At 44.5% G+C, this 11954-nt stretch overlaps 1 protein-coding gene across 1 annotated transcript in view; it reads right to left on the bottom strand.

Moving 5' to 3' along the window:
• Nucleotides 1-920: 920 nt before the first annotated feature.
• The window catches only part of LOC100195293 (fibulin 1), a 51863-nt gene continuing 40829 nt past the window's right edge, over nt 921-11954 (bottom strand). Inside the window, 1 exon segment of the mRNA NM_001140322.1 lies at nt 921-1764. Within this exon segment, the coding sequence (NP_001133794.1) occupies nt 1625-1764 (140 nt within the window). The 3' untranslated portion in view covers nt 921-1624.

The following is an 11954-nucleotide window of genomic DNA, read 5'->3' as shown; positions in this document are numbered from 1 at the left end:
GAACCTGTGCTGTCCTCCTACACACTATACTCTGCCCAGTACAGTCTGTACACGCTGTCACACTGTCCATGTTGAGCTATACTTAGCTACTCTCACACGTCTACCCAATGTGCCTGTCCTATGGTCCTTCAAATAATCCCTACGTCAGACAGTTTGTAATGTCCTTCCAGATTGGCTAATTGCCTTTACCTCTGTGGGTATGTCTTTACAGATGCTGGTCTAACCATCATATTATTGTCATCTATTTTCTTGTTTGCACACACACGCACACACGCACACACACACACACACAAACATTCCAAATATTCCTCCTTTCCTTTTCACATCTGACCACAGGTCTGACCTCTTGGCCTCCTCTTGGCATCAAATCAAAGTTTATTGGTCTCGTACACAGATTTGCAGATGTTATTTCAGGTGCAAGCGAAATGCTTGTGTTTCTACCTCCAACAGTGTAATAATTCCTAATAAATACAAAAAAAGAACAATAATCCGGGGAATGATCTCCTCAGTACCTTTAGAGTCGTCCGTGTAGACAGGCTGGGCTCCTGATGGATGTCACTCCTTCCTCCATTGTCTGACGCATTGGAAAGCTCTGCCTGGGCCTCAACCACAGGGATGATTACAGCCCCATCGTTAGAACATTACTGACATCTGCTCCACTAACAGCGTCTCGTGTCCACTAGGCTGACTTAGTGGGAGTAGAGAGAACCATTCTGGTTCAGTGACTAACCTAATTAGGGCTGTGGTTCCTGGTGCCTATGTACCCTTTCTCTCTCCCCTGACTCACCCTTTTTCTGCACTCTCAATCACTGTACCAGAAATGACTTCTGTCCCACTTTTCCTCCAAATGTACACAAGTTAAATTCATCAACCAATCTGAAGCTTTCACTCACCCGCACGCGAAGAAAAGGCTTCACAAGTAAAAACAAGATGGTTTATTTAGTACCGTAACACCTTTTGCAGTGTATAAAGTAAGAAAAGGAAATGTAATACACACCATGAACCTATGGGTAAGTGTTACATTCAACTGTTAAATCCTTCAATGGTTTTTCACATCTCCATGTCAACGCATGCACTTTCAATTCACAATCACATTCTATTGTCTTCAGCATGATAGCATGCTTACATTACATGATACAGTATATGAGTCTTCACATCAAGCTCTGTATGCCAGATGCATGCATCAACTCATGGCTTAGGCTTGTTACATCAATTTATATTACATGTAAACTGACTGGGAAGTGTGCCCTAGTTTCATACAATAAAAAAGTGATGAAGCAGCTTGTGGTCTGTTTATCTTAATGGAAACGGAACGAAAATTAACAAAAGTTAGTTACAATGTGTTGTGATGGGTTTATCAGAAATTATTTGAATTATACCTCCCAATGGTGTGCATGCACATCCTTATAGTTATACACCTAAATAATCTTCCTTTTCTCCTCCATGCACTCAGAATTGTAATTTCTCTTCATGTGAGGACGGTAAGTTATAGTACGGTGGTAGTACTATGTGGTAGTAATGTGTAATTGGTAGTACTTTGTGGCTATTATGTGACGGTGCTGGTCGTACTGTGGTAGAACTGTGTGGCTATGTGTGGTGGTGGTGGTGGTGGCGTGTCCTAAACTCAGAACCAGAACTCGGAAACGAAGATGTGGACATTGACGATGTTCCGATGAGACACCACCCCAGAGGTGACATAGTTCATAGCCAGCTTCAACACCATGTTTAGCGAGCCAATCAGGGGCTTCACCTGTCGGACCACACCTACGGGAGACACAGAGGGATAGTCAGAGAGTGAAGGGTACCAAACGTACTGGGTAAGGGGGGTGTTATGACTGACCATCAAGTTAGCTTTATTAAAACAGTTTCTCTACGTTTTTGCATTCCTACTCGTAACATACTGTATGGAAGTAATAGGCCCATTCTAGTTCTATCTCGGGACATTCTAGAATGAAAAGTGGCAGCAGGGATGGATAGATGTTGTTTTCTTCTTATTACGTGCAGCAATACTATTACTGGAGCCTGGTGACGTGCTGACCTCATATGATGAGAGGAATGTCAAACCTATTCATGTGAATCAGGCTTTTATTTCTCTCCTTCATCCCTCCCTCCCTCCATCCATCCACCCGTCCCCACCTTCCTCCCTACAACCGCCAACCTCCCCTGGAGGACAAGCAAAAGAGACACTCTCCTATCACGGTAACAACGTGGGGAAAACACACCACCACTGCTTTAGACGGAGACCCAAGAATGACCGAATGCACATGGAATTTGTTGGAAGCTCTTTTTAAGTGAACATGCGATTACAGGGCGAAAAACGCCAGTGTTTATCCAGGCTGTCAGCAGGCCCTTTCTCTGCGGAGGGCTGGTGACATTTCAGCTCAGTCCTGTTTGAACAGCCATCGCCCAGCGTGCAGCCAGGCAGCACAATCACTGCACTGTCCTTTCACTGTTGTCTTTCTCTCTATCTATCCATCTCTCTTGTTCTCTCTCAACGGTTTCTCACACAGAGAGACAGGTATTAGATGAAGTAGGTATTGGTCTCATAATTCAGAAAGATATTGAATTCAATGCGGTAAAGTCTATCAAAAGTACAGCATGATGAATTATCTTAAAATCAAATCAACAAGATGTCACGCCATCACTCAGCGTGACTCATGAAAAGCCTTTGTACCACAATTGTCATAAACCAGTGAGAGACATTTGGTCATGGGTATTTCCATGTTAAAAGCCCCATGAGCACTAACATATGAAGTTCATATGAGCACATCAAATTTGATGTCAAACGAAAGCTAGAGAAGCTAAGGCTTTTTTTAAACATTTTTCTACCGTTTCCATCCTACAAATTAGGAATATGAGAAGGCTTTGACTTCTGGTCAAACAGGTGGAAAAGGGGTCTTAGAAAACAGAAAAAGTATTTAAAGGTATTAGAAATACATCAAAACACAATAATGTTGAAGTAAAGACCCCTACCAACTAATATCAACATTTTATATTTAGTTTTGCAGAAATTACAAAATCAGTAACATAATGACTGCAACTGAATTGGCTACAGTGGGAATTCATTGTAGTAACAAATCACAGTTAGGTCACCTACTACTGTCCTCCCTTCCACTGGCATACTGTTATGTCCAGTCCGGACTAACCAAATTTGGTCTTGTTTGGAGGTGGAGCTCATTCAAATAATAGCCAGTGTGTATAATAATACCCAAACATGTAAAGGAAGATGTAAGCATTTTTCTACCATGAAGAGAAGGACATTCATAATTATGCATTTCTGTATAGTACAGATCAAGGACCCATGATTTCATTCTGTTACCATCAGTCTGTTAATGGGTGTTAATCCACTTCACCTACAGATGTAGGATCTTAATTTGACCACTCTTTCGTTGCTGAGAATTTTCCTGCGCAGAAGGAAATGCAAACTTGTAGTGTATTTGAGGTTTAAAAAGGTTTCTAAAGTTTGTAATTTCTACATTGAAATTTCAGACTTGATTTGCCTATTAAATTATAATCCACATAATTCACATTTCCTGTTGCTGCAGGATTATTTTCCTGCTGGAGCAAACTGGCTCAAATTAAGAACCTACATCTGTATTATAGTTCAATAACCAAAATAGATTTTTTTCAAACTTAAGGTGCTATATCATAGCTGGCACCCCATTCTTTTTGTAAAACATGGTCACATAAAAAACAGGGAGATTTTACCGTCCATCTGTTACCAAACTTTACATCTGCACTGTTCTTTGAGTACATGTGATTTTGGAAAGTGTTCTGTGGAAATAAAAAGTATTCCTTGTGCATAGAGTTGCATGGTTTGTTTAACTTTGCAATCAATGTTTTTTTTGTTTGGCATACTTTTAAAGTGAAAAATCGGAGTCTCAGCATCATCCTGTTTCTGTGGAATTGCCCTCATTCTCACCACAGGGCAAACGATGAAGATCAAGGGTGAGCTGGTTGCTGCAAATGTCCTTCGGGGTGGACACTGGCATGGTGTGGGGTTAGAATCTAGACCCTCTCTAAAACTCAAACATTACTTTCTCTTCTCCCTGTCTCATCTTCTCCTCTTCCTAAGGGGGCCTGCCTGATGTTTTGTGGCACCATCATTGAGGCCCGCGAGGGTAAATGAGTCCCATGTGTTGGACGACGGGAAGCGGACTGGTCTGTCACGCGATACAGCCATGAAGGCAGGCAGGCATTCCTTCAGGGATCCATCTTTAGGCGGCAGCAAGAGAAGCTCAACCAGAGTCAGTCTTACTGAGCCTCCCCTCTCGTCCCCTCATCCTTCTCCCACTCAGTCTGGATCCCTGCGGCCACACAGAAGATTCCAGAAGATTCCAGCGATAAGCGCCTGAAGAGTGTGGAATAGGGCCCTTCTTACCAGGGTTGCCCCCTTGTTTTGGTGTTTTGGGACTCTGTTGCGTAGTGACACAGGGCTGAGGGGCTGAGGGGAGCGGGACGGGTTTTTTATTGTTTCCAAACCGTCAGCTCCATCAGAGAGAAGGAACCTCTGTGTGAACTCAACGACAGTGCTGCAGCACTAATGTTCAGAAAAATAAAGGACATGGAAAAACAGATTGGGGCTTTGCGTATGAAACAATTATTATCATCACCAGCAAATGGAGGTGGCATGCTGTTCAGTTATACAAGTGCCAAATATTCACTCAAAACGGAGAGATAATGTAGACATAAAGTTTACATTTACATTTACATTTAAGTCATTTAGCAGACGCTCTTATCCAGAGCGACTTACAAATTGGTGCATTCACCTTATAATATCCAGTGGAACAACCACTTTACAATAGTGCATCTAAATCTTTTAAGGGGGGGTTAGAAGGATTACTTTATCCTATCCCAGGTATTCCTTAAAGAGGTGGGGTTTCAGGTGTCTCCGGAAGGTGGTGATTGACTCCGCTGTCCTGGCGTCGTGAGGGAGCTTGTTCCACCATTGGGGTGCCAGAGCAGCGAACAGTTTTGACTGGGCTGAGCGGGAACTGTGCTTCCTCAAAGGTAGGGAGGCGAGCAGGCCAGAGGTGGATGAACGCAGTGCCCTTGTTTGGGTGTAGGGCCTGATCAGAGCCTGAAGGTACGGAGGTGCCGTTCCCCTCACAGCTCCGTAGGCAAGCACCATGGTCTTGTAGCGGATGCAAGCTTCGACTGGAAGCCAGTGGAGAGAGCGGAGGAGCGGGGTGACTGAGTTTGGGAATTGATCCACTGCATGTGAGTGGTTGACGTACAACAAGATATACTACCAACGCAATATGTGCACTGTGTGCAATGCATGCGAAGAAACAGAGTTCACTAAGTTCAAATTTGCTCATGTAACTTCGAAGTCAATCAGTTCACAGGGTTCAATATTGGATGAACTAGAAGACCCAATCAAGACGAGCGCAATGAAACATACCATTCATTATAAATACAGTATGGAGCACCACAATACGGCATGGATTTCACTTTCACAATAGCCCTGTTTTATTGGGAGTAGAGCAATGGTTTCAGATCATAAATGTGACCCGAATCCAATGGAGGCTCTAAATGTCTTTCATTACAGGGGTCAGCTGGGGCCAAGTTTGCTGCTGCCGCAAACAAAATATCTCAAGGACAAACGTTGCAATGAAAATCAGAGGGACAAACAAGCGAAATGTTACATTATTTTAAATTTACATGATGTACAAAATACACTAGACAATGTAGGATTCAACGAAACGTTGCCATGAGCATCCACAGTCAAACCTCCTCAATATCTAAATGGCATTGCACAACTGTGTTACATCTGTAGGCGTCTCATGCCTTTCTCAGGTACTGTGCTCAGTTCTACTGTCAGCAGCTTACATGTAGTCACTGATCAGTGAGGTGCAGCAGCTATCTGAGTCCCTTGATTGGCTCAATACAGCTCAGCAAGTGGCAAAGTGATGTTGTGCATGCAGTGTGTGTTCCTCTTAATCATCCCGTGTTTTCATTGCGCAGTTAGACCAGCCAGATGTTACACCTGAAGAGGCTCGTATGAAGCCTTATAAGGGCTCTGTGCTTCAGCATGTTTCACATCCACAGCACCCAGAGTACTGTATCCTCCATGAAGACGAGGCATCTACAGTGACAGCTGGAGCTCAACATACTAGCTATGAACCTGAGGTGAAACCAAACCACCACAACCACATAATCATTGCAAACATTTCATTCGGTCACGAGCTGTGGTGAGGTGAAAACCTCAAAGCTACCAGGTTTTACTTTGATGCAATCAATTTGTCAGTACCTGAGGTGTAGGCCTTTACACATAAACAATAAAAAGACCAGATCTCTCGCTGAAATCATCTCTCCTCTACTTTGTGTATCTAGTACATTCCAGGATATGATTGTACGCCTACAACGTACATCTGAAAGTGCTCTGCTCTGCTATCCCTGGGAGTTCGTCGTTCTGTTCCTCTGAGGTAGTATATCTGCCACAGGGTGCAGAGGTGACCCCACCATGTTCCAACCTCCATCAAACACACAGCTGCATAAACCTCCTGTTGCCCAGAAGATTCCGCCACACCATAAAATAGCCTGTAAGTAGAAAATAGCGTTAACACTAGAGGTGCAGAGGCAGTCATTTTGACTGCATATGAATTTAACATTGAAATATCTCTTACATTTTTTTAAGCCATGCTGCCCTCCTTCCTTGAATTTTCCTAAATAAGTATATTTAACACACATATGTTGTTAGAATTTAGATATCACCATTGGTGATTTTAGCATGTAAATCTTGGTGGGGCAAACTAAAGCCACTACACAAAACAACACTAAACAACACATTAACAATGAAAGCTCATACAATATTCGATGATTACTTTTCTCTAAAAACAGGTTATAGGCAACACGTGCACCACCAAGTCAGAACAGTAGGCGAAATTAAGAGGGGAAAATATACCAAATTATTAGGGTGAGGCACATGGGCTACTAACAGCTTACTACACAACATACTCCAAGTATTATTTTCTTAGCTACAGTATACATATTCCCCCGGCATATTTCATAATTTATGGAGCAGCATACAAGACATTTTTGGACTCACCTTGTTGTGATGTGCTCACTTGAATTGGAAGATGGCGCGGCGGGTACTTCATGGGCAGATTTTGTCATTAAACTTTGTCATCAAAGTCTGGCATTCTCTGGATTTATGGTGCTATCAAGACCACTGAGAACTCGGAAAAAACAAGGTTGAATCATGATGACGTCAGTGATCTTCAGGTCGTAGCTCTAGAAAGAGGCCAGAGTTCCCGACTTACAATTCCGTTTGGATTATTGTTTTTTCCTGAGTTCCCAGTTGTCTTTAACTCACTGAAGTCAGATTTCCCAGTTCTGAGTTTACAGTTGTTTTGAGCGCGGCAAAAATCATGCTAGATTGACAGTATGGCCAATGTTGAATGTTTATCATTTTAAGCTTGGAAAAGAGACCTTTTATCTGTGGCCAATGACCTTGAGCCTTCTTGGATGGGCACTTCTAATGTATCTCTATGGCAGCACCCAAGAGCCTTGAATTTTCAGAGCTCTACCCTTAGATTTGGCGGTGAAGTAGTGTTCCCATGAGTGACAGAACACTGAGCCAATCACGGCGCAACTAGAGAACATTACCAACCCCAACGCTCGGTATTTTCCAATTGGTTGCCCCACCACCAGAGAAAGCACTGAGCTAGTCTGAAACACCTGCATTTTGGAGTGGCCTTACTCAAGAAAGCAAAAAAAGATAACGTTTATTAACTCAATGATTATTATAATTTTTTTTACATTGTTTGCAAATACGTATTAATAACAAAATAACATGCAAAACGGGCAACGCTGTTTTTTTAAACTAAAAATGTGGGGCTCAAAACAGGTGGGGCTCTGCCCTGAATGACTGATTGACACTGGATATCACAAACATAATTTGTGTTATAAGTTTTAGGAGGACATTTCTTTCCCTGGATTGCCAAAAAGTGACTTTTTCTAATGATCGTATAGAGTCACATGCAGGTAAGACGTTTTGATTTCTTTCAGAGGAGCCTGGTGGGAGGAGCTATAGGAAGACTGGCTCATTGTAATAGCTGGAATGGAATCAATGGAACGGAGTCAAACATGTGGTTTCCATATATTTGATACATTCCATTTATTCCATTCCAGCCATTTCAATGAACCCGTTCTCATATAGCCCCTCCCACCAGTCTCCTCTGAGTTCTATATAGTATCAGATAGAGCAGATTCTGAGGTTTTAAAAATACTTACCCTTGCTAAATAAATCTATTTCAAAATGTCACTTTTTCCAAGAATAACTGCTATTCTTTTGCGCTCCACACGTGAGATCCCCTACAGTAACATAAACTAATAAAAATGTTATGGTGTTCTTTGATTGGTTGTCGAAAGGAGAAGCGGACCAAGGTGCAGCGTGTGTGTCGTTCTACATTTTATTTACACTGTGAAACTATGCAATTCATAGATAAACTGAATGAAAAAAACAACAAACCATAACGCAGAGGTGAAACATACACTGACTCAAAAATAATCTCCCACAATCCCAGGTGGGACAAACACCGACTTAAGTATGACCTCCAATTAGAGACAACGATGACCAGCTGCCTCTAATTGGAGATCACCCCAAACAAAGCCCAACATAGAAATACAAAACTAGAACAACCCAACATAGAAATACAAAACTAGAACATAACATAGAAAAACTAAACTAGAAAACCCCCTGTCACGCCCTGACCTACTCTACCATAGAAAATAACAACTTACTATGGTCAGGACGTGACAGTACCCCCCCCAAAGGTGCAGACTCCGAATGCATCTAAACAAACAAAAAACAACAAAAAAGGGGGGGGTAGGGAGGGTGACAAGTGTCTATGGCGGCTCTGGTGCAGTACACAGAACACTATCATCCAGCGGATCCTCCAGCAGAGGAGGCGGCTCCGGTTCGGGGCATAACCCCCGCTCCGCCCGCTGATCCCTCTGCTTCAGTACCACCGGACCGTGGTACTGAAGGTTCCGGGCTGCAGGCCGTCGCTGGAGGTTCCGGGCTGCAGGCCGTCTCAGGAGGTTCCAGGCTGCAGGCCGCCTCAGGAGGTTCCGGGCTGCCTCACGAGGTTCCAGGCTGCAGGCCGCCTCACGATGTTCCGGGCTGGGAACCGTCGCTACAGGCTCCATGCCATGGATCATCACTGCAGGCTCCGCGCCATGGATCATTACTGGAGGCTTCGTGCCATGGATCATCTCTACAGGCTCCGGGCCATGGATCATCCCTACAGGCTTCTTGCCATGGATTATCCCTACAGGCTCCGGGCCATGGATCATCACTGGAGGCTTCGTACGTGGAGCCGGAACAGGTCTCACCGAACTAGGGAACGTCGCTGGAGTTCTGGAGCTTATGGCTGGCACAACCCATCCTGACTGGATGCTTACTTTAGTCAGGCAAGGGCGGGTCGCTGGCACAGGACGGACTGGGCTGTGCAGGCGCACTGGCGACACAGTGCGTAGAACTGGCGCAGGATATACTGGGCCTTGGAGGCGCCCTGGAGGTCTGGAGCTTATGACTGGCACAACCCGTCCTGGCTGGATTCCCCCCATAGCCCGGCAAGTGCGGGGAGTTGGAACAGGCTGCACTGGTTTGTGCTGGCGAACTGGGGGTACCGTGCATAGAGCTGGCGCAGGATAACCTGGGCCGAAAAGACGCACTGGAGACCAGGAACGCTGAGCCGGCACAATCCTACCTGGCTGAATGCCAGCTCTAGCATGGCCACTGCGGGGAGCTTGCACAGAGCGCACCGGGCTGTGGCTGCGCACTGGAGACACTGTGCGCATTACCGCATAACCCGGTGCCTGACCAGTCCTATTCTCCCCACTGTAAGCACGGGGAGTTGGCTCAGGTCTCCACCCTGACTCTGCCAATCTCCCCGTGTGCCCCCCACCAAACATTTTTTGGGGCTGCCTCCTGTGCTTGCCTCGTTGCCGGGCTAGTTCCTCTTCTCGTCGCCGCTCTGCTCTCGCTGCCTCCACCTGTTCCCGTGGGAGGCGATCCCATCCAGCCTGGATCTCCTCCCACGTCCAGGATTCCTTGCCGTTCAGAACGTCCTCCCAGGTCCACTCCTGATCACGCTGCTTGGTCCTTTGGTGGTGGGAGATTCTGTCACGGTTGTCGAAAGGAGAAGCAGACCAAAGTGCAGCGTGTGTGTCGTTCCACATTTTATTTACACTGTGAAACTATGCAATAGATAAATAAACTGAATGGAAAAAAAACAACAAACCGTGACGCAGCGGTGAAACATACACTGACTGAAACATAATCTCCCACAACCCCAGGTGGGACAAACACCAACTTAAATATGACCTCCAATTAGAGACAACGATGACCAGCTGCCTCTAATTGGAGATCACCCCAAACAAAGCCCAACATAGAAATACAAAACTAGATCATAGAAAAACTAAACTAGAAAACCCCCCGTCACGCCCTGACCTACTCTACCATAGAAAATAACAGCTTACTATGGTCAGGACGTGACACCAAGACCTTCATGAACACAACCAAAGGATACTTTTTCTGATAGGATATGTGAAATGTACTTATTAGACAGTTAGAATGTTGCAGTCAAAATGGCTGCTCATTGGCGTAGTAAGGGGGTAGCGAGGCCTGGTATTTTAAGTGTTAATTACATGGTAGCAGAGGAGACACTGCCACAAAACAAAGTGAAGCAAATGTCAGGAGGCTGCGAGGGATACAATATTAAAGGGTTACATGTAAACAGTACAATTTCGGGGTTTTCTGGTTTCTACAACTCGGCGAGGAAGTGTATGACAAAATCCAAAATGAACGGGTTTAACACCAGAAACAAATGAAAAATATGCGTCCGCCTCACCACAGTATTGTATAATGACACGCTGGCCGTGGTGCGATGCATACTCAGTGCTGTAAAACCATTGGACAAAGGCCAGGCAGAGCACGCTACGGCCCAGGCCCAGTCCGCTCTGAGAGAGGCATAGGATTAGCATGAAACCCCTTGGGGACCGGACCATAGGGCACGGGCCTGACTGGCCTTTCTTGTGTGTTTGGTATAGCTCCTGATCACAACCAACTGACCGACGGTTGGGCAGTCCAGCCAGGCTGTCTAAACAGTCCCTTGACCACTCCAAAGGAGACGTGAGCACTGAACACCCCCAGTCTGAAAGGCCAGCTCGTGTGGTTTGGTATTTCAAGGTCATTTAGCAGTGAGTCACAGTTACAGATCAAATGAACCATTGGATGCATGCAATCATGCTCCACTGTTTGTGACATCATTGAGAAAGTAGCTACAGTAGCTGGAAGGAAAAAGTTGCTGCTTTTCTTGGACTTTCTATTTTCAGTGGTTTAATGGATGAGTAGCATTGATGATATAGTAACATATAGTCACATTATCTTTGTGACCTTCACATCGTAGTAAAAGTGACCTTGTACAGTAACCTAAACTACCGCTGAGGATCATAGGACAGATTAGACAAAAGCACTCTATATCTAGAAACATGGCATTAAAACCTACAACAGAAGTTGATGCTGGATTTGGTGGACTTCCTGGAAACATTGATTTCTCAACATGCGCATTTCCTGGTGAATGTCTTTTGGATCCATATTTGATAAACAGATACAGTATGCAGTATGCCCGGATACCTTTCATTACATTATCTGTATTGGTCAAAAATATATACATAAAGCAGTGGCAGTTGGTGCCATTTAAGATGAGGGAGGATGATTGTTTTTCATGAGACTGGCCTTATATATGGCCTCTATAACAGCATACTGGATGACTCTCATTCATATTCCATTCACCCAGTTCAATGTAACAGCGATAGGTTTAGGCTACTACATAATATTCAAATGTTCTCTATACCCATCCTGAGGTTGCTACAACCTAGCCTATGAATGAAAGTTTACAACGTAGGTGCAGACAGGTCGAGAGACAAATATGTGACATTCA

This window comes from Salmo salar, chromosome ssa10, assembly GCF_905237065.1.
Source record: "Salmo salar chromosome ssa10, Ssal_v3.1, whole genome shotgun sequence".
In the NCBI taxonomy this organism is placed as follows: Eukaryota; Metazoa; Chordata; class Actinopteri; order Salmoniformes; family Salmonidae; genus Salmo; species Salmo salar.
The sequence above is the reverse complement of the archived record's forward strand: the minus strand, read 5'-3'. Positions and strand labels throughout refer to the sequence as shown.